At 51.5% G+C, this 23,227-nt stretch overlaps 1 protein-coding gene across 2 annotated transcripts in view; it reads right to left on the bottom strand.

The window, feature by feature from the left end:
* Positions 1 to 23,227, bottom strand: part of SCN5A (sodium voltage-gated channel alpha subunit 5) — an 88,136-nt gene that overhangs the window by 32,342 nt on the left and 32,567 nt on the right. For both annotated transcript variants that reach the window (XM_040246212.1, XM_040246211.1), the window contains exons 12-19: positions 21,525 to 21,657; positions 20,364 to 20,602; positions 12,518 to 12,691; positions 10,860 to 11,216; positions 5,627 to 6,067; positions 4,084 to 4,245; positions 1,122 to 1,242; positions 72 to 226 (exon numbers count right to left, since the gene is read on the bottom strand). In XM_040246212.1, coding sequence (XP_040102146.1) covers positions 72 to 226; positions 1,122 to 1,242; positions 4,084 to 4,245; positions 5,627 to 6,067; positions 10,860 to 11,216; positions 12,518 to 12,691; positions 20,364 to 20,602; positions 21,525 to 21,657 — 1,782 coding nt within the window. The remainder of the gene's footprint in view (positions 1 to 71; positions 227 to 1,121; positions 1,243 to 4,083; positions 4,246 to 5,626; positions 6,068 to 10,859; positions 11,217 to 12,517; positions 12,692 to 20,363; positions 20,603 to 21,524; positions 21,658 to 23,227) is intronic.

Here is a 23,227-nt window from a genome sequence, read left to right as displayed (position 1 = left end):
GCTGGAGATGCCCGTTCTCTGCCTGCGCCCTCTCCTCACCCCCCTGCCCACCCCCGCCCCCAGGAGGGTACCAGCGCGCCACTGCTGAGCAGGATCATGAAGATGACGAACGTCTCGAACCAGCTGTGCTCCACGATGCGGTAGCAGGTCTCGCGCAGCCTCCACCAGACCTTCCCGGGGGCCTGTGTGGTGTCCACGGTGCAGCAGGGACAGCGGCGGACACAGCCTGTGGGGGAGGGAGAGGGCTCAGACCCAGCCCAGCACCTGCGAACGCCCACATCTGACAGCAGGAAGTTGGGCACTTGAAAGAATGACTGAAAGTGGTTACAATGATGGGTAATGAGCTGGGCCACGTGGGGGGCAGGTCCATGGTGGGGGGTGATGACTGTGGGAACTGCTCTCAGGAGGCTGCACGCAGCAGGTACTCCATGGAGAGGGTGGATGGACTAGGCTACCAGTAAGTAGATGAAGGGCCTGGCAGGTCTGGGCCGGGGCAAGGCTGGGGTTGGATTGGGCTCCAGCTTGAACCGTGCTCACCCGGACAACTCACCCCCTGGGGGAATGTTCCAGAATCCCCTGGGGTGCTCGGTCCCTGGACTTTCTCCATGTTTGCAGTTTCTGAGCCTTGGGAAGGGCAGACTTCTTACTGACAGTCCCAAAGGGTGTGCCACATGGAAGACAAACCCTCATTTTATCCCCAGCTGCCCTCCAAATATACCATGGATTCATAAAAGCTCCAGATGCTGTCACCAACATGGCCACATGTCACACCCACCTTGAATGTTTACAGAGGGCCTACTACGTGTCAAGCGCTGTGCCACAGCCTGAGGGGATGGGGGAATTAGACCAGTCCCTGCCGCTATGGGGGCCCCCAGTCATACCACCATGCCACAAACGCAGCCAAACACACTCCACACTCCTCCGTGGTCCAGCCAAACACATCTGAAGGCACACCTGCCATAATTCACGTCACGGGCAGGTGGGGAGGCCCCCAGGGTCTTGAGGAATGGGGAAAGGATAACAGGCATCCAGGCCAGCGCGGGTTGTGACACAGGAGCTACGGGTCCTCCTGCCCCTGTGCTCAGGGCTGAGGTGGGCCGCAGTGCCAGCCGGGGCCGTACCTTCAGTGAAGCAGTCCTCTGGATCTTTGACGTCCTCTCCGAGGTCAGGGATCTGCTCCAGGAGGTCAGCAGTGTTGGTCATATCTGCTGTGCTCCCCTCAGAGTAACTGTCTTCGGGAAGCTGCAGTCAGGATTGTGAGGTGGGGTGGGTGAGCGCGTGAGTGTAGGCTCTGCAGCAGCCTCCAGCCTGCGGCTCCCAGAGTGGAGGTGCCTAGGCCATCCCCCACGGCACACCTGGAGAATCTGAGCCCGGGGGGATGGGAACCTGCCACGAAGCTCACCGAGGCTGGACCTTAGGGCCCCTGGGTCAGTGATTCTGGGCTGCTGGTGTCTAGGGCAGGGGTGCAGGGGTGGGACAAGGGTTCTGGGGAAACCCCAGGAATGGGGAAGGCATCCAGGTGGAAGTGAAACAGGCATGAGGTGCAACAAGGACACACACTAGGATGTGGACACAGTGGCAGCCCAGCACACACACAGGAAACAGGCAGGCCACGCCCAGAACAGAGTCAGCGCCAGGGTCAGAGGCACACACAGGCACCGCGTCAGACATGCAAAGGGCAGGCCAGGGACCCCAGCCCGCATTTCTCACTCAGTTCACACGGGTGCCGGTGTGAGGCACACAGCCTAGAGCAGGAAGGTGCTGGAACGGTCCCTGCCTGGTCACGGAGGTTTCCGTGGCCCTGATCCCACCTAATCTGATGATGACAGGTATGTGCTGCTGCCCTTACGAGCACCTCTGTGTGTCATGTGTGGGCACCTGTGTAGGAGTGCTGTAGTTCTGCCCAGTTCCCCTCTCTGGGCCAGTGCACCTGTCTCCAGCTGCTGCGAACACTGTTTAGCTGACCCCATCTCCAGAAAAGTGCCTTTAGCCAGGGACCTGCCATCCTTGGAAAAAGTTTGGGGGTTACAACCCAAGTCCAGGGTGGCTGACACCCAGTGACTGACTGATATGGAAGAGACCCAGCTGAGGCTGGAATCCAGCCAGCATAACATCTGGAGCTGCTGCTTTTGCCTTATCTTGCTTTTCTCACTTCCTTACAAGGTCTCTCCTGAGGGCACCCTCTCAATGAATCATTTGCATAGGAAGCCAGGCTCTGGCTCTGCCTCTGGGAATCCACCTTAATGACAAGTATGGCAGGGAAGAGGGTTCTGGGGAGGAAGGAAGCCTTCATTTGCTTCAGATCACATCTACAACACCCAGCTCAGTTGTCCACCTCACGCTGCTCAGGCTCTGCTCCACTCTGGGGAGAGCTGGTTTGAGTTCTTGGGCAGCCCTGGCTCTCAACACTGCCTTCTTTTCTCTTCCTTCCACAATTCAGTCCACTGCTGTCTCAAAGTCCTCTTTAACCTTGAGATTGGCTGTAAGGAGTGACTGGATCCTGGTGAAAATGTAGAGTGCCCCTGGGTGGAGGGCGGTTTCTGTGGTTCTGAGGGTCACGTCCTCACTCCAGCTTCGTGCAGTGCTGAGCTGGGGAAGGCACAGTGGAGGGTCTTTGGGCACCTTTTCTTTTCAGATACTAGAGCTGTCGCGTGAGACGACAAGTTCTCGGGATTTCCCAGGCAAGTGAGATGAGGGGTCCTTCTCCTGGGAAAGTCCCAGCCCACCTAGCTGTCTCCTCATTTCCACTGTGACTTGATCTGAAAAGGTGATGGAGGTACCAGACTTGCTCAAAGGTCAGCATTCCAGTACGGGAGCCCCTTCTGTCCGTGACCTTCTGTCTCTCCCGTGTCTTCCTGTTCCCCCCACCTTGATGTGTCAGACCCTCCAGGAGGACAAGTGTGACCTTCACAGTCAGGGCAATGATTCCATTAGTCCCGTGTACTCCCAAACTGGCCATGAAAACAAAGCTTCCCATGGGCCCATCCCATGAAAGGAACAAGACAAAGGAGAAATGTCGCCTTGGAGCAAGTCACAGCTGATGGACTGAGGCTGAGGTCAGGCTGCAGAACAAGGGCCCTGGGCACAGTCTCTGAGCACATGACCTCCACCTTCCTGGGTGCTTGGCAGAGCAGGGGTGGGGTGTAGCCAGCAGTGCCACAGTCCAGTTAGCTCAGGGGCTGCAAACCCAAGTGCTTACGGGGCCAGGCAGGTAATGGAATGAAGGCAGGCAGGTGCGGTCTGGCCAATGGCAGCGTTCTGGCCGGCCAAGGAGGCGGTTACACACTTCAGCAGGGAAGCTCTTCTTCCGACATTTTTTTCAAGACAAGCCAGAATGCAGACTTTTCATAGAAAAGCCTCTGGCTTTTAAATGTTGGTCGCTGTTGTCTTGTTATTCAGTAGCTCAGTTGTGTCTGACTCTTTGTGACCCCATGGACTGCAGCATGCCAGGCTTCCCTGTCCTTCACCATCTCCTGGAGCTTGCTCAAACTCATGTTCATTGAGTCGGTGATGCCATCCAACCATCTCAACCTCTGTCATCCCCTTCTCCTGCCTTCAATCTTTCCCAGCATCAGGGTCTTTTCCAATGAGTCAGCTCTTCGTATCAGGCGGCCAAAGTATTGGTAATGAGCACAAATTAAAACTCTTCCGTGTCCAGAACAAATGTCTCTGACAGGTCTTGTATTTGCCGCCTCAGCTTCAGTCCAGGTGAGAAGCGGCTAGTGGCTTGTGTAAGAGCCTGTGCTCAGAGCTCCCCCAGTCCCCTGGGATGGGCTGACTCATAGGACAGACGTTTGCCAACAGGACCAAAGCACAGGAACCCAGTGAGGAAGGGGTGAACACACAGGGGTTTGGGGTTAGTCCTGTGGTGCTCCTGGGGCCTGCTTCCTGAATTTCCCCATGGCTCTGGGTCCCAAGCCATCCCTCCCCTGTCAGGATGGGGCCACTCTGCAAATGGGTCTCCCACACTGGCTGTGACAGCAGCTGTGGCTCCCTCCAGAAGGTTGGTGTCTGGGGGCCTCTCATGGCCTCCAGCCCCAGCGGCAGTGCCCCAATGGCTTCGGGGACAAAGGTGTGCGTTACCTCACTGCACCCTGGGGCCGGGGCCTCTGCTCGCCGCTGCCGCTGCAAGTCTGCCTGAGCCTCACTGGCCTCAGCCCCAGAGGAGGTGGTCTCTGACACCTGGCTCCAGACCCTCGGCTTCGGGAGGGCCTCTGGGTTGCCGGACGCAGGCTGGGATTCCTGCTGAAGAGACCCCCCCCAGCCCGTGAGCTACCCAGCCAGTGTTTCCAGGATCCTGGCTCTGCTTCACTACTCTCTTCGTGAGGCATCATCTCACTGAAGACCCCTCCCTCAGGCCTTCTAAGGCTGACGGAAGCTCCTGAGAGGACCAGGCAAAGGGCCTAAAGCTAAACAAAGCCTCTGGCCTGGCTGGCACAAATCTCCCCCTCCTCTCGCTTCTCGAAGGGTGTCAGTGTGCCACGATGTCCAGCTCCCAGGTGCTGGCAGCTCCACTTAGGAGGACAGGCTTTCCCCAGGAGTTCCCATGGCAGCTCAGCTTGCTTTCACAGGTGCGCAAGCACGCGCACGCACACGCACACACACACGCACGCGCATCTCAGGGCCAACAGGCTCAAGGGAAGGAGAGGAGCAGAACAGCAGGGCAGCCGGAACCCACTCCTGTGCTGGAAGCGTCCTGGAGCTAATTCTAAGCCGCGGTTCTGGCAACACCAACCCTTCCCCTCCCCCAACCGACTCTGTGGCTGTCCCACCGCCTGCCTGAAAGGGCAGGAGCTGGCCTCTGGGACCACAGGAAGGCAGGAGTTTGTGGAATCAAGCCTGGAGCCACAGATCAAATTCCATGCAGGGGAGCAGCTGCTCTTCTCAGCCAGACCCACCCAGTGCAGGCCCCAAGGAGGTGGCCAGCGTGGGCCCAGCGAAACCGAGAGACCCAGTCCTCACTGTCTGACCAAGGACCTTGGGAGAAGCCACCTGAGCCGGGCTCAGGCCGTGAGGACACTGAGGGAGCCGGGGAGGGGGTGGGGTGCACTGTCCCTTTTGTTCAGACTCCAGTCCTAAGTGTTAAAAATAACAGGTTGGGAGATAAGATAGTGCTGTCTCTGACACCTGCCATCTTAGGGATGCTTATTTTTAAACCTCAGAATGAGCCCTGGGCCTGGGGGGAGGGGAAGGGGCAGTGGTGAGGTCAGGAGGCCACTCTCCCCCACTCACCAAGACATTCTGCCTTGTTAGTCTTGGAGGGGATACGGTCAGGGTTGGGTCTGGGAGCCAGGCTTCCTGGCTCTGTCCTAGACCTGTGAGGAACTCCTAGCAAGTCTGTCTCTCTTGTTGTGCCTCGGTTTCCCTCTCTGAACAACTGGCTGCCCGTGTCCAGCCAGGGGATGAATGATGGACAGCAGTCCCTTGAAGATGCCCTCCTGGGCTGGGCTGGGGAGAGAGGGTTGACGGCTGGTCTCAGCATGCCTCCACGAGGCTGGTTCTGGAGGGGTGGCCTGTGTTCCCCCTCAAGGCCAATCCCTACCGGGGCAACTGCTCCGCGTGAAGCTGGGTCCCCTGGACAGGAGATGGCGCTCACTCACATTAGGGGCAGGGTTTGGGGGCTCACCTGCTTGCTGGACTCTTCCTCTGTGCTCAGGCTGTTCTCCTCATCCTCCTCGGGGTCATCTGTGTCTGACTCGGCCATGGCGATGGGCACACACACAGGTTCAGCATCCCTGGGTGCGCCCTGACCTGGCCGCTGGCCTTCCTCAAACCGCGTCTCCTTGCGGGCTGGGGGAGCCTTCTCGCTCTCTGGTGGGGGTGGGGGGCTGGAGGTGGCGATACAGCCTGGCAGCTGGCCCTGGGAGGCGAGGGCCGCGGGCTTCTGAGGTGGCCGCTGCAGGAGCCCACAGCAGAAGTCCCAGGTGGTCCGCTTGATGAAGCGCAGGCCCCGCTGGATGCGGGCCAGGGCCAGCTGGAGGTTGTTCATCTCCCCATCCTCGTCGGGGGCTGTGAGGTTGTCTGCGCTGAAAGAGCTGAGCAGTAAAGCCAGGAAGAGGTTCAGGACCTGTGGAGACAACGCCAAGCCCTGGGCGCTCAGGATGGAGAACCCTTGAGGAGGGCCGGAAGCAAAGAGTGCAAGGCTCGGACCCTGGGGCCTCGTTCTGAGCTCTCACTCCCTTCAATATAAAGAGTTTGGCTCTGAAAGGAAAGGCGAGTTCTCATCCTGAGGCAGCAGATACACAGGCCCTAGACTGAGCAGCTGCAGCTGGTCTCCTGCTGACGCTTCGAGATGGGAGACCAGCGGGAGCGCTGGGTCCTGATCGGGTGTGTTCTCATGGGTTTCCCGGCCCAACACATGTGCAGAGAAGGCCCTCAATCTAAGGGAAGGACAAAAGGAGTGAGAATAGGCCAGCTAGAATCCATCTTGGCTGAGAGATGCATGTCCATACTAGGAACAGATATGGAGATGACTGGCTAAAAAATACAACAATGGAAAACTGCCCGATTTAAGCAGCCTAAGCTGCTCCCTCCTAACTTGCCTGTCTGCTCTTCCACACACACTTTGCTTCTAATAAATGCTTTTATCTTTTTCACAGTTGTGGTGTCTTTGCTGAATCCTTTCTTCAAAGAAGAACCGAGGTCCTTCTTCCAGCTTTTCACCACCAGAATCAACCCCTCCTCCCAAGGGTTCAGATACAGTCTGAATTGAGGGCGTGCAGACCCAGGATTCTTGGGTGTTGGTGCACATTCAATGGGAGAGCTGTGGATTCCTCTGATGTCAAAGTCTGCAGATACTGTCATGCTGTCTTGGGAATAATGGGAGGCCATGCAGTCATGGTGAGGGCTTCCCTAGTGGCTCAGCAGTAAAGAACCCGCCTGCAGTACAGGAGACAGGGGTTCGATCTACAGGTTGGGAAAATCCCCTAGAGGAGGGCATTGCAACCCACTCCAGTACTCTTGTCTGGAAAATCCCATGGACAGAGGAGCCTGGCGGGCTACAGTCCATGGGGTCACAAAGAGTCAGACATGACTGAAGCAACTTAGCATGTACACATGCAGTCATGGTGAGCACAGGACTGCTCCCTGGGAAGTGGGATCCAAGCTGGGATTACCAGGAAAAAGACAGACTCCCAGCCAGAAGCAACCCAGAGCATCCATTCATCTGCCCACCCATCCATCGCTCATCTGCTCTTGGGGACCTCCTGGGAAGGGGCCTGTGCATCTGTTGGCATCTGATGTACCTCTAAGTTCCCTACTGAAGCTAGTTCTCCACTCAAACATTTGGGGGCTCCTGCTGTGCAGCACACTCCAGCGGTGTCCCCAGATCTTACTATGCTCCCCAGGTGAAGGACATGGGATACTGAGCACAGAAGAGGGCGATGGCAGGAGAAGAGGCCAGGTGCCAGCTCTCGGGACTGACTGCAGGGTCAAGCCACTGAGAGGGGGGTGTTGTGTCCAGGTGGGGAAGGGTGCTTGGGTGGGTGCTGTGTAACACTAGACAGCTGGGGTGGAGTGGAGAGACCTGGGGCTGGTGCCAGGGGCCAGCCTGAGCTCTAGTGCCCGTATGCTGCAGGGAGGCAGGGAAGGGGCTGAGGCCTCAGAGGTGCCAGAAGACACAGACTTACTATTATGAATTTGAGACCCCTACAGAGGGGTTGCAAAATCCTCCTGTCTTTGGATGGTTTTTGACTACTGCTTGTTGCTAAACCACCCTGCAAGTCTGAAGCTTTAGTTTTGGTTAAAAAGGTGAACTTCTGTTGAGTGACAAGGGACTGGGCTTGGGTCTTGGGGAGGGTAACTGAAGATGGCAGCGGGCTTGTTCCACACAGGGGGCAGTCTGGCTCCCGGGCACCACTAGGCCGATGGGCTAGAGAAGAAACCTCCCCCACCTTGGGCTTGTTCTTCCCCCACAGCCACTCCCAGAAGGGAGTCCAGTCGGATGGAGTGGTGTGTGAAGGTGGACACCCAATCTGAATCCTTCCTGCTCTGGCTTCTTACAAGCCCCTGAGACACGTCTGTCAGCAAGCTGGGAAGAATTCTGACGAAGGCAGTGGGCAAGATTGGCGTGCCAGGCCTCAGAAACCTGCCTTTGGTTTCAAAATTAACACTCATTCATGTGGACAGTATGGAAAGGTTAAGAAGTGGGCTCTCCTGTCCTATATCCACAGAGAGATGATTGCTTGTGACACCTGGCAGCCTTTTTTTTTATGTCGTCACTGGAAGAGTGAGGCATGTGATGGGATTCAGAGCTGCTGTCTACACTGACCCCTGGCCAGGCTCCTGGCCTCTGTCCACACTGGACTGGGCCTGACCTGCCTCTGTTCCTGGTAGCCCACCCTGGATATGCCCACCACAGCCGTCGCTCACACCTGGCTTAACATCTGATCACCAGGCATCTAGGGCCAGGCTGGGGGTGGGGCAGGAGGTGCCTGGGCAGCCTCGTCTGCCCACAGAGTGTGCCAGGGCCTTCCTTGCCGCTGGCTTCAGAAGTTTGGCGGCTTCCGGTGCTTTCCCCGTCAATCACACGCTGCTGCTCCCTGGCCCCTGCCTGATCATCACTTCCCATTTCAATGGCAATCTTGCTTCCACCCACGCCCGGCAGCGGTCCAATTCCTGAGGCGGCCAGGGAGGGGGCTGCGTGGGCTGCGTTTGCTTCCCTCCTCCAGCAGCCTCTAATCTTCTCATCCCCAGGCAGATCCGCTTGGAAATCGCAGGCTGTGTGTGTGTGAGAGCAGCTCAGCCTGGCCCTGGGCTGAGAGCTCTGTGCACTCACATCCTCCTCGAACACACAAGAGTCTGCTGGGCTGGGGGCTGAGTGAGGGGCACCCCGAGTGGCGGCAGTGTGTTTGAAGGGATGGGAGGGGGTCGCGGGGCCAGCCAAAGAAAGAGCTGGACTCCATGGGCACTGAGCACTCTGCTCCATCCATGGAGCCTGAGGGAGATGGACCTCAATTCAGACTGAGCCCACCCTGGCCTGCTTAAGGCACGTGGGAGGAGAAAGCAGGCAGGTCTGAGGAGTGCTTTGGAATCTGCAGCCCATGGTACTCATATCACCCGAAACCTCTTTGTGAGTGGCTGTGGAGCCTGCACTGCCCACACTGGGGGCAGCGGGAGCCAGATCCTGCCGCTGTGACGGTGGAACATGTGTGGTCCCCCTGTACACTCAGGAAGAAGGCTGCATGTCTACAGTGGACACTGACTTCTCCCTGAACCACTGACCCCTCTCAGCCTTGCTTCTTCCAAATTTCCCACGTTGTAAAGACACAAGGCAGGATGTACTTGCCCTGGGGCAGACCGGTGACCAAGAGGGCAAAGACCTGGGCTCCTTCTGACAGGACAGCAGGGCCTCTCACCACAGCTACCCAGGGTGACATACAAGGCTCCCTCAGGCCCCACACATGTTCCACCTGCCCGCACCCGTGCTTTGCTTAACCTGCTTCTTCTCTCTCTAGTAGCACTTGTCCATCAGGTCAGCAACAAGTCCCCTCTACCAGAAAGGCCTCCTTGATTTCCCTAGCTGAAAGGGATCAGTATCCATGGTCTCCCCCTTAATGGCTCTGATCATTCTGACCAGCTTCATTCAGGCCTGTTTGAACTCTCCACCTGCTCACTCTCTCAAGGTGGCGAGTAAAGTCAGGGCCACATTCACCTCTGTATACCCAACAGCATCTGGCACAATATTTAGCATGCACCAGGGGCTCAGCAAATGTTTGTTAAGCTGAATTGAATCAGGTGATAAATCAGACAGTGAATAGCTAATAAAGTAATGAGTAGCTGAGCAAATAATAAATTAATGGATATAAACTGAATACATAAAGAATAGGTAACTAGATGGGTAAATGAATGAATGAGCAAATAAAGAGTGATGTGGATGAATGGATAGCTTAATGAGTGATAACTGGCTGGATAAATGAGTAGATGGATGGGATTGACAAACGAATGAAGAGATGACTGATAGATGGATGTAGAGATGGATGAATGAGCCGGAGGGATAGAGGAGTGACTGGAAAGATGTGTGATGGGTGAATGAATGGATGGATTCGTGGGTGAATGACTGGATGTGTAGATAGATGGACAAATGGATGGATGAACAGGTGCACGTGTGTGTGAATGAATGGGGGTTGATAGGTGGATAGTTGATGGATAGATGAATGGATGGGTAAGTGAATGAGTAGATGGGGTTGATGGGTGGATGGCTGGGTGAGGGGGTGGATAAATGGATAGGCAGATTGGTAACTTAATAGACTGATAGAGACAGAGGTAGACAGATGGGTTATTGATGAGTGGATAGATAGCTGGATAGGTAGAGTAGATGGATGAGTAGAGAGATGAAAAGAATGAACGGGTAACAGATAGATACATGAATGGATGGGTAAACGGGTGAATGAATGAATATTGCTGTTGTTGTTTAGTTGCTAAGTCATGTCTGACTCTTTTGTGACCACATGGACTATAGCCCACCAGGCTCTCTGTCCATGGGATTTCTCAGGCAAGAATACTGGAGTGGGTTGCCATTTCCTTCTCCAGGGGATCTTCCAGACCCAGGGATCAATTGTGTGTCTCCTGCATTGGCAGGCAGATTCTTTACCACTGAGCCCCCAGGGAAGCCCATGAATGAATGAATAGGTGGAAGGATGGGTAAACGAGTAGACAGATGGATGAGACTGATGGGTGCATGGGTGCATGGATGAGATTGATGGGTGGATGGGTGATTTGACAGATGACTGACAGAGGGAGTGGATGGATGGAAGGAAGGGTAAGGGAATGGACAGACGGGTGATTGGGTGGGGGGGTAGCTAGGTAGATGAATAGACGGGTAGGTGAGTGAGTATGAGAGAGGCCTCTGGCCAACTTACCACGAGGTTACCAATGACCATAACAAGCAGGAAGACCAGCAGGCATAGTGACTGCCCAGAGACCTCCATGCAGTCCCACATGGTCTCGATCCACTCTCCGCAGAGGATGCGGAAGATGATGAGGAAGGCGTGGAAGAAATCCATCATGTGCCAGCGGGGCAGGAGGCCTGAGTCGCTGATGCGGTGCCTCAGCTCTGAGTAGTTCTTGCCAAAAAGCTGCATGCCCACCACAGCGAAGATGAACACAATGATGGCCAGCACCAGCGTCAGGTTGCCCAGCGCGCCCACTGAGTTCCCGATGATCTTGATGAGCGTGTTCAGGGTGGGCCAGGATTTGGCCAGCTTGAAGACCCGAAGCTAGGGAGGGAGGGGTCCTTGTGAGGGCCTCTGGCTCGCACCACCCATGGACATCCTCACGCCCCTAGCTCCTGCCTGAAAACCCAGGGCTCCCTTAGAGGTCATCAACACCTGTTTCTCCCCTTTCTCCAAGAGCACACACTGCTGTTTCTCTCCAGAGCCTGAGGGTAGTTTCACTGGGCTCTGATCTGGGAGTCAGGACAACAGCTCCAGACTCCTCTCCCCAACCACCCCTTCTATTTGTCCCCACACCAGCCTCCTACTCACCTTGGTCTCACTTCTAGGAACCACCCAGTAGATTCCTCCATCATGGAATGTCCCTTTTCCAGACCTTTCCTCATCAGGGGTCCTTCCAGGCAGGTTCAAACCATCCCTGACTTGCCCAGTCAACTCCATACTTCCCTCCTCTCAGTCATCATAGAGAAAGGTAGCCAGTGCTTAGCATTTATTGAACAGCTACTGTGTCGGGCCTTATGCTTGGATCAGCTAATTAGGAACTCCAAATAACTACACGAGGGTGGCACTATTATTATCGTATTTGACAGATGAAGAAGCCAACTTTAGAGGTGGAGTAACTTGTCTAAATCCCTTGGATCTTGGCAGTGCAGTTGGGATTAGAATCCACAGCCTGGGCTTTCTCTTTTGCCCCAACCATTCTGCTTTCCTAGCCCAAGTTGAAGCCACCTCCTCAAGAAAGCCTTCCCTGACCTACTTCTGGCCCCATGTCTGGACCTCTGAGACAGTGTGAACTCAGAGCATGGTCCACAGACTCATGGCTTTGATATTATCTGAGACCTGCTGAATCCACACTGGAACTTTAGCAAGATCGCCAGGCAATTTGTGTGCACAGTAAAGATTCAAAAATGCGGATTCTAAAACCAGCAGGTAGAGCCCCAGGTGAGCTGTGGGAGACTTGGTTCCACCTGTTACCTGCCATGTGGCTCTGGAAAACTGTTTCACCTCTTTCCGTCTTAGCCTCCTCATGAATGGGAATGCAGTAACACTAGCTCCTCTCCTGGGATACTGTGAGGACTAAAGGGGGCATGGTAAACCATAAAGGGCTTTGCAAATCATCAGGATGGATACCACCCCAAATGCCCCTCTGGAGGGAGGGACAGCTCCCTTGCCCACCTCTGTGTCCCCCAAATTGCCCATACTAGCCTATGCTGTACCTAGCGAGCAGCTTCTGGGTGGGGGTATGAAAGATCAGAGCAGGGGGCACTGAGTGATGGCCTCCGAGAGGGCATGCCTCAGTGGCCCCAGGGCCCGCCCACCCACCACTGCCAGGCCCAGCCGGGTACCAGGCGGAAGGAGCGAAGCACCGACAGGTTGCCCATGCGGGACAGGCCCAGCTCCATGAGGCTGAGGATGACGATGATGCTGTCAAAGATGTTCCAGCCCTGCTGGAAGTAGTAGTAGGGGTCCAGGGCAATGATCTTGAAGGTCATCTCTGCTGTGAAGATCCCCGTGAAGACCTGGGAAGGAGTGGGAATGAGGAGTTCCCAACATTTAGGCTGGAAAGAGCCTCTGGCAGCAGGGTCTCCCTACCTCCTGACTCTTGCTCCAGGAGGGTCCCCCTCCAGGGCTGTCAGCTCGGACTGTGCCCAGAATCCCCGTGGTGCTTGCTTGGCCCTGGCCCACTCCCTTGGGGACACCTCCAACCCAATGCCTCCAGCCAACTCTGCTGTTTCCCAGACATGACCCACCAGCCTGGGCCTCAAAAACAACCGAGCCCATTGCAGGCTCTAAAGACTGATGATGCAGGGAGGCACCTGGGATCAGGGGAGGCTGGGGTGGACCTCGACGCCACCCAGCTCCAGACTTGTTCAAGCCCATGTTGCCGCAGGAAATTTTCCCTGCTTCACACACACCAAATTCACACATTTGCACAAACACTCATGCTTCCATGGCTCAGCACCTTCGACCATGCTGTTCCCACTTCCTCCCTGTCCGTGTGATGACTTTTCTCACTGTAACAACAATCAGCCACCATTTCTTGAGGCTTGACTATGTGCCTAGAGCTGGGCTAGAATGCTTAGAATAAGTCGTTTCTTTTAGCCTGCCTAACAACCAGGTAAGAAAAGTAGCATTAAGGCTATTTTACAGGTAAGGAAATTGAGGCACTGAGAAGTTAAATAATGTGCTTGGAGTCAAGTAGCTCATAAATTTGAGAACCAGGAGAAGAACATTATGGAAAAGTTTTTAATAGGGACAAAAGAATGCCCATCACAAGGAAATGGTTAAACTATTTATGGCTCATCTTTACAGTAGAATATCCCACAACTATTTTTCTTACAGGAAAAAAAAAAAAAACTGATGCTGTAGGAGAAGGAAATGGCAACCCACTCCAGTGTTCTTGACTGGAGAATCCCAGGGACAGCAGAGCATGGTGGGCTGCCCTCTATGGGGTCGCACAGAGTTGGACACGACTGAAGTGACTTAGCAGCAGCAGATGATGATGTTTAGTTAGTATGAAAGGACATTCACAAGGTGTTATGTTTCAAAAGTCAGTTTATAATGTGTACAGTATGATCCCATTATAGACATAAGCCAAGGTTAGAGAGTTTTGCTGTTGTTCAGTCACTCAGTCGTGTCTGACTCTTTGCGACCCCATGGACTGCAGCACGCCAGGCTTCCCTGTCCTTCACTGTCTCCCAGAGTTTGCTCAAACTCATGTCCATTGAATCAGTGATGCCATCCCACCATCTCATTCTCTGTCATCTGCTTCTTTTCCTGCTTTCAATCTTTCCCAGCATCAGGGTCTTTTCCAATGAGTCGGCTCTTCATATCAGGTGGCCAAAGTATTGGAGCTTCTGCTTCAGCATCAGTTCTTCTAGTGAATATTCAGGGTTGATTTCCTTTAGAGTTGACTGGTTTGATCTCCTTGCTGTCCAAGGTACTCTCAAGAGTCTTCTCCAGCACCACAGTTTGAAGGCATCAATTCTTCAGCACTCAGTCTTTTTTATTGTCCAGCTCTCACATCCTTACATGACTGTTGGAAAAACCATAGCTTTGACTAGACAGACCTTTGTAGGCAAAATCTTCCCACTTCTTGGGAAGCCACTATTAGCACTCAGGGCTCTGTGAACCGTCTGCTGGGAGTCAGGGGAGGTGGGTGCCCACACTCACAGCCTGTCTGCCAGATCCCAGTGAGCTTATAAAACACGAAGAGCTGTTTGTATCTGAAGCCCCTGCTGGGGCCTGGAGATCTCAGCAGTCATAATAAATGAGGCCAAAGAGAACAATAACCACCCTCTCATAGGTAGCATGGAGAAGGCAATGGCACCCCACTCCAGTACTCTTGCCTGAAAAATCCCTTGGATGGAGGAGCCTGGTAGGCTGCAGTCCATGAGGTCGCTAAGAGTCAGACATGACTGAGTGACTTCACTTTCACTTTTCACTTTCATGCATTGGAGAAGGAAATGGCAACCCACTCCAGTGTTCTTGCCTGGAGAATCCCAGGGACGGGGGAGCCTGGTGGGCTGCCGTCTATGGGGTTGCACAGAGTCGGACACAACTGAAGTGACTTAGCAGTAACAGTAGCAGCAGCAGCAGCAGCAGCAGCAGGATAGGTAGCATCCACTTGACATCCTTGAACTCTAACTCATAAACAGCCTGTGGAGTTATTATTCTCCCCATTTTACATATGAGGACACTCAAGGCTCAGAGAGATGGAGAAACTGGCCCAAGAGTCCCATGGCAGACCCTGCTCTGGAACCCAGGTCTGGCTGCTGTTCTCTGCACATCTTAAACTATCCAGCTGTGCTCTCGTGTCCTTGCAATGCCAGTGATGATCCTTGGTCCAATTCATTTCTTATTATAAATTTCTGGAAATGGAATTGCATAGTCAACAAGCATTTTCAGAGATTCTGACACATAGGTGCTAAATGATCCTCAGAGATAGGTTTTAACCAATTCCATGAACCACATGGGAAAACTGTTTTCCTCATAAAGATGCTCATTCCTGTCTCACTCACCTCTCCAGTCCAACAGGAAAAAGGCCATTTTTTTATTGTTGTTTTGTTGGACATTTCTTCAATTTTTAAAATTTCTCCTTTTGTAAAGTTGCCTCTTCGTATCCTTTACTTATTGTCCTGTTAGGGTGTTTGCCTTTTCTAGGTGTTGTTCATAAATAAATGTACTTTATGCCTTGCAGTAAGTGTACTTTATACATTGTGATTTTCTTATAATATTGGAGCAAATATAGAAAAACAGACTAGAGCTACAGAATTAAGAACTCAGAAATAGGAAATGCATATTTGGAGACTTGATAAATAACAGAGATGGCATTTTAAATCAGTAAGAAAAGGACAGACTATTCAGTAAACAATGCTAAGAAGAATGGTTACCTCTATGGAGGAAAATGAGTTTAGATTCCTACCCCACACTACACTCATTAATTAGTTGCAGGGAAATGGATTCAATACCCAGATACAATAAAAATTTAAACTTTCTAGAGTAAAAATGGGGGGAAATATTTAAAATTTGGAGGTTGGGAAGGCTTTCTCTAACAACACAGAAGGTTTGTACCATGAAAGAAAAGACTGCTAAATTTACATACATTAAAGTTTATATCTGTATAATAAATGATATGGTAAACAAATTGAAATCACTACCACAAACTGGAATTTGAAGTTATGAAAAGTATTTAACTGGAAAGACATGGGATCCAGAATATATATTGAATGCTTACACATCCATAAGGAGAAGAGGGACAACTCAGTGGCAGAAACACAACCACAAGGATGTGGAATGTATGGAGGAAATGACAGAAGAGGAAATTCAGATGGTTATAAACAAAACACAGAAGAATGCAAATTAAATCAACATTGACTTACTATTTCTCACCCATAAGAGAATCAAAAATAAACTTCTGTATGTTGGCAACGATATGAAACAGTGGGAATTCACACTCCGTAAGAGCGTGGATGTGGTACAACCCTTTCAGGGAACGGTTGTGCCAGTATCTGGTAAGTCACAGCTATGCATACCCTAAGCTGTAAGAATGTCAGATATGTATATTCTTAAGACAGTCTCTCATGTCTGTGCAAGGAAGCGTGTCCAAGGAAGCTCTCTTTGCTGTATCCTTAGTCACGGGAAGGGCTTCCCTGGTGGCTCAGATGATAAAGCTAAGGAGCTGGGGAGGCTACAGTCCATGGGGTCACAAAGAGTCAGACACGGCTGAGTGACTTCACTGCACTTCTAGAAGAACATAGCCAAATGCCTAACTGAGTCTTGCAGGTACTTATTTGGGCTTCCCTGGTGGCTCAGATGGTAACGCGTCTGCCTGTAACCTGGGAGACCCGGGTTCAATCCCTGGGTCGGGAAGATCCCTTGGAGAAGGAAGTGGCAACCCACTCCACAGGACTACACTGACTGCAAGGTAATCACTATCATGCATGTTTCTACAGTTTTGACATCTAGTATTTTTGCCTGGTTTTAAGGTTTATATAAAGGGGCCAGGCCATATGTGTTCCTTTTTTGCCAGTTCTTATATTCTTCACATCACGTTTATGAGATTTATCCACATTGAAAGATATATATGCATTCCTTCTAGCTGGACATAGTGTTTCACCACATGAAAATACCACGACATATTTTATACACGGGAAAGTAAGCTCCAGCTTCCCCAGGAGCTCAGTGATAAAGAATCCACCTGCAATGTGGGAGATGTGGGTTCGATCCCTGGGTCAGGAAGATCCCCTAGAGGAGGGCACGGCAACCCACTCCAGTATTCTTGCCTGGAGAATCCCCATGGACAGAGGAGCCTAGCAGGATACAGTCCATGGGGTTGCAGAAGAGTCAGACACGACTGAAGCACTTAGCATGCACATGTGCAGGCTAAGCTCCTCACCTAACTCCTTAATTTGTCTGGACAGAACTTTACTTTTCCATATGAATTATAGGGTTGCTTTGTCAAATCCCATGGGTAAAAAGTATGTTAGGATTTTTATCAGAATTACACCAAGCATCTAGGTGTAATTTGATCAGAACCGATATTTCTACAATATTCAGACTTTCATCCATGAAAATGCCATATTGCTGCACAACTGTTTTTCAATGGTTTTATAATTTTTCATATCAAATTTATAATCTTCTGCTATGTTTATTCCTATATTCCTCAGTTTTTACTGCTATCGTGTTAACTTATAAATTCCTCTCTCCAAATGATCACTCATGTTGGCTTGGAGCAGAATTAATTTTAATATATTGAGCCTGTACCTACCAGCATTGCTGAACTCTCTTACTAGTTCTAATATTCTTTCTGTAGATTTTCTTGGATTATTTCTCTAGACAACAACATAATCTAGAAAATCACATTGGATCTGTTTTCCTTCCTTCTTTCTTCTTTTTCTTCTCTTACTACACTGATAAGGATGCCAGTATAGCTTGGACTGGAAGCAGGGAGACTGAAACAAAGCTTGAGCTGCAGCACAGCTGTGTAAGCTACTAGCAAAGAGCACGGGCCCTAGAAACAAAAGGCTTGGACTTTAATCTTGGGTCTTTCACTTCCTGGTTGTGTGACCACTCTGCCTCTGTTACCTTATCAGTAAAATGTTGTTTTTGTTTAATCACTGAGTCGTGTCTGATTCTTTTGCGATCCCATGGATTGTATCCTGCCAGGCCTCTCTGTCCATGGGACTTTCCAGGCAAGAATACTGGAGTGGTTGCCATTTTCTTCCCCAGGGGATCTTCCCGACCCAGGGATTGAACTCGTGTCTCCTGCATTGGCAGGTGGGTTCTTTACCACTGAGCCAGTTGGGAAGCCCCATCAGTAAAATAGGGGTAATAATAATAGCATTTCCCTTACTGGTTGTTATAAAAAATTAGGTGTTCAACAAGTGTTAACTATGCTTATTAGAATCTCTTTGTGTGTTAATTTTTTAAACAGGTTCCAGGAACAGTCAGGTATAAATTCGAACTCCATATCTGTATAAAGCCAAATTCATAGTCACAAGCTTCCAAGGGTTACTTTTTTTCAGCCCCTCTCTCCAGCCCTGACTGAGACTGACAACCTTCCTTCTTTCTCATTTCCCAGGGCCAGCATGTGAATTTGTTTTAGTTCACCAGTGTATTGAATGTAGGGTCATATTCTTATGGGCTACTCGGTTCTAAACCCTACTTGCACTGTCCCAAACACAAGTCTTGTCTCTGCATGATCACTGAAATCCAAGCCCCCAAAATTACTCGATCAGCACCTGTCCCACCCCCTAAAGCAACTACAGAATGATTTCCCATGTTTACTGCTACGGTTTTCAAGTCCCTCTTTGTTTTTTGGCACTTGGAGATTTTTGTTTCCTTCTCATGAACTTTGCTATGCATGTCAAAGAATATTTGCTATATTTTTCATTGTTTTGTAGCTGGAGACATCTCAGGTTTTCTTGTCCACAGTATTGCTAAAAACAGATGGTTCATTTGCCTTTTACCTCTGGTTATATAATGGGCTAGTTAAATCTATCAATGGAATAGACAAATTTATGGAATTTGTCTTTAGCGACATGCTTAGAAAGGCTTTTTTCACACCAAGATAATTTACCCATGGTTATTTTTGTGGTTTTGTTTCTTTACATTGAATATTTACACCATCTAGAATATATTAACTGCAAGACAATTAAGATCTTACATACTAACAATAAAGCTATCCAAACAGGAAAGAATAGCTGTAACCCGACGACATGACCTATTACTAATAATCTAACCACAAGTTTAACACAGTAGCAGTTCAATCACAACTTAGTGGCCCAGGGAAGCCACCTGTGCTCTTCATCACCTTGACTATGGCTCATTCCAACCCAGTGGTCACATTCCATTAAAACTGCACGCAGCTGAGACCCCACATCACCACCACTTGGAGACCACCCAACACAAGGCAGGCACAATAGTGCAGCGAGACTCCTGCTGACTGAGAGCTAGCTTTTCCTTCTGTTTGTATACAGAAGAAGGAAAGAAAAGTAGAACCACAGCAAAACAGACTCACACTTGTGAAAAAATGTGAGCAGACCCTGTAGAGAATTGCCTAGAGCTCTGGACATGGAAAGTAGTAAGGGAAATTGATCCTCACACTCCACAGTGTAGGAGACCTTGCCGCCCGTGGGGGCCACTGTGGAGCTGGGACTGAGACAGACTGGGCTGGGTCTGCAAGAGGAGAGAGCTCGGATTGAATGAGCCCTCTGCCCACTCAACCTCAGCAATGACCTCAGGAGCTCCTTCCAGAAGCCAGTGGGCTCTCTGCAGCCCTGCCCTGGGATCTGCTGCAGAAGGGCCAACCCTGCGTTTACCTGGACAGAGCCAGCAGGACCCTGTCCCCTAGGGTCAGGAGACAAGAGCCACACGCCCAGCCCTGCCACCAGCATCTCACCTCTCTGGCCTCAGTTTTCCATGTTTAGGGTGAAGAGCTAGGACTTGATTTGGTGTCAAGAAAAAAAAAATCAGAATAAGAACTGACATGTTCTGACATCCAGGGACAGTCTCTTCAATAACAACAATAAAAATAATAACCACAGCTATCATTTATTTTGAGTGCTTATTGTTTATCAAACTCTGAGCCAAGCACATTACACACATTATCTTATTCAATCCTCATTAGCTTCCTGAGTTTGATATTGTCATACTAATTTTACATTTATTACATTCAACAAATACTTACGGTACCAATTACTGAGACTAAGTAATTTGCTTGAGGTCATATAGTAAGACTGAGTCAGAATTCAAATCTGTCTCTGCCTGCTTTAGCCACTCACTCCATTCACCCAGTCATCCATCCATCTCTACCCTTCCCTTCCTCCTTTCTCTCCATCCTACCATCCATCCATCCTCTCCCTAAGAGAACTGCCTCTGTTTGGCATATTCTCCTCCTCCATTACTGCCACGCCCCATGTCCCCACACATTTCAGGCTCCCATCAACTCACTTTTGTTTTCTAGCCTTTGGGCATCTTTATCCCTAACCTCTCTCTCCCAACTGTATCGCCCATCCTTGAAAGCTGATCCTGAGGCTCCTACCAGAACGTCTTCCATAAAGAGGCCTATCTTCAGAACACCCTTTTGTGCTGAGCCCCTCCTCCCTCACCCACGAAGCCTGTGCCAGCTGGCCAAGAGGCCTTCACACCACGGTGCCCATTTGAGGGTTAGCTGCCAGCGGTACTTACCAGGTTTCCGACCTGCAGCATCTCCTCAAATTCGGTTGTCATGTTGTAGTGCTCCAGCGCCATGAAGAGCGTGTTAAGCACGATGCACAAGGTGATGGCGAGGTCAGCAAACGGGTCCATGACCGTGAACCTCACTGTCTGCTTAATGGACATCCACAGCGGGCAGCACTCCCAGATCAGGTAGCGCTGGGCGAGGCGGGTCCAGCACGGCGGGCACCTGCGCTGAGACTCCTCCAGCTCTGGGGGCGGGGGCGGGGGAGCCAGTGGGCTGGCCTGTCTCTGTTGACTGCGTCACGTAACTTTCCAGAAGGGCTGTATGACGCACCCAGCAGACGACAGGGCTGCTACATGACAGGGGGACAGCAAGCGGTCCAGGCAAGGCTGGGGGAAGAGGGGCCTGCGTCCTGACTTCTTACTCTTGGAATGTGGGGAGAGAGGGCCACAGGGACAGAAGGCCAGCACGGGTATGAGGAAAATGGGGACAAGACAGATTAGGACAGGTGTGGGCTCTCTGGAGATAACACGCCCACACAGATGTGGGGCCCCTCGGGGGAGGACAGGCAGAGACAACATCTGAGATGGGCAAGTGCAGATATAAGGGCACTCGGGACCCAAGAGGCAGGAACAGATGTGGATGTCTGGGACATGTCAGGGGAGATGTGGGGGTGGGGGTGGCGCCTGGGACAGGAGGGAACAAATCAGGGGGCTGGTACCAGGCTCAGAATGAATGAGATGTGGGGTTGCCTAGAGTGGCACTAGCTGAGACAGATGTGGGACGCTTGGACTAGCCTGGGCTAGATGGGGAACGATGGGGAATAGGCTAGAACAGGCCTGCTTGGGGTGGGACGGCCCCGGCAGACCTAGGGATACTCAGCAGAGGACAGGATGAGACCAGTGATCACCTGGGAAGGGGCAGGCCGGCTGCAAGGACATTTGGAAGAAACACAGGCATGACTCCTGAGGATGCCCAGGACAAAACAAGCTGGCACAGATGGAAAGACACTCAGGACAGGCGACAGAGACTGAAAAGTCTGGGACAGCTTTGGGGATGTCCAAGGCAGGCTCAGCAGCTAGGGTGAGCCTGGCTCCAGTCCGGATAATGGCTCAGACCAGAAGCGGGGGACGGGGTGGGGGGTGTTTGGACGACACCGGGGTGCTGACCTTCCAGGGCACTGGTGAGGACGCTCACTGCGCTGAGGGCTCGCTGCCGCTCTCCTGGCTCCTCGAAGCCGTCCACACAAGGAGCCTGGGGCGTCAGTGTCTGGGGCCTGCCCGGCTCCTCCGATGCTGTGGTCTGGGTGTAAGCGGGAGATCTGCGTCAGCCTGGGGATGGATGGGGGTCCACCTCGACCTGGGGCAGTTGCCCCAGACTCCGGCTGGGGAGGTCCCAGGGGGCCACCATAGGGGTCTTGATGTGACACTGGGCACTGGGCTTTTCTGCTCCCAGCTCCCTCCCAGTTAACACTTCCCCTCTCGCCAATCATTATCTCCTTTGTTTTCTTTTCCTGCACCATCTCTCATTAGTGGTGATTCCTGGGTGGGAAATGACATGTACTGAGTTCTTTAACCAGATGCTGTCATATACATTAGTACATATGCAAACCATCTGGGAGTCTTAAATGATCCCAAGCTCCCTAGAGTCATGAGCATACAGAAGCTGAAAAAAAAAATGTATCATGCTCTAAGGTGACGTTAATGGAAGCGTATGTAAAGCACGATGCTTTGACATAGCTGGTCGGAGCTTTTGTGGAGGTAACTTAGCTATATCTACTAAGAAAATTTTCAATTGGCTCTGCGTTCCTTGCCTAATAATCGAACTTCATAAATAATTATACACGTGCAACCAAAAGTATGCACACAACGACGCTCACCGCAGCATTGTCCCTAATACCCTAAAAACAAAACAACTGATCAATAGGAAGAATATTAAAATCAGTTACGGATACAATCCAACTCTGGACTCTGACACAGACAGTAAGGAGAGCAAGGCTGTTGCACGTTGTGTTCCCATGGGAGCACTTCCAGGACAGTTTGATGAGGAAACAGGAAAAAGATCTGGAAGATAACACACTAAATTGTTAAAGTGGCTGTATCCGGGGAGTGGGACTGGGTGGGGAGGGCAGGGACTTTGACTTCTGCACTGTTAGATTTGTTTTCAACAAGCTTGCACCAATTTTGTAAGTAAAAGAACCAGGCCTGTGAATGGAGATGGCGTAAGTCCTGATGAAAAGATGGGCAAAATATACATTCTCTGGGCTTACTCAGAGCCTCCCACAGAACCAAGCGGGGCCCACAGAGGCTTAATGTCGGCATGGCCACAGTCTGTGAGCCCAGGGTGGGGCTGATGAAGGCACTGGGCTCTTCAGCGTGCAAGAGCGAGGCACTATAATCTCTATGGGTCAGAGGGAAGATGGGCCTAGGCAACGCAGGGTGGGAAGGTCAGGGCCTGGGGTGGGGTAATAAACCGATCTGGGCTCAAGTTAAGGTCAGCTTTTGTGATCCGTGGAATTGCCCTAAAGTGTTGCCTAGGGAGGTAGTGAGCTCCCAGTCATGGAAGTCTTCAAGCAGAGGTGCCTGAGAGGGTTGACATAGCTGGTGGAACAGTAGTACCCTTGGTCCAGTGCATCCACAAATCAGGCCAGCTTAACTCACAAACATGTCTTAAAATTCCCCAACTTCTCTCCTCTACCCTCTGTGATGGTTTGGGTTTTCTTTCAGCAAACTTTACTCTTTCCTCTCCCACTGTGACTGAAGCAAAATCCCCTGTCCTGTTGGTGATGCACTTGCTTTTGGCCAAGGGAATGTTAGTGGACATGCTGTGAACAGAAGCTTTAACTGTCCTTGTGCCATTCACCTTGCTCTTG

This window comes from Oryx dammah, unplaced genomic scaffold (genome assembly GCF_014754425.2).
Source record: "Oryx dammah isolate SB20612 unplaced genomic scaffold, SCBI_Odam_1.1 HiC_scaffold_9, whole genome shotgun sequence".
In the NCBI taxonomy this organism is placed as follows: domain Eukaryota; kingdom Metazoa; phylum Chordata; class Mammalia; order Artiodactyla; family Bovidae; genus Oryx; species Oryx dammah.
Note: the sequence above shows the minus strand (reverse complement) of the source record. Positions and strands in the feature narration are given on the sequence as shown.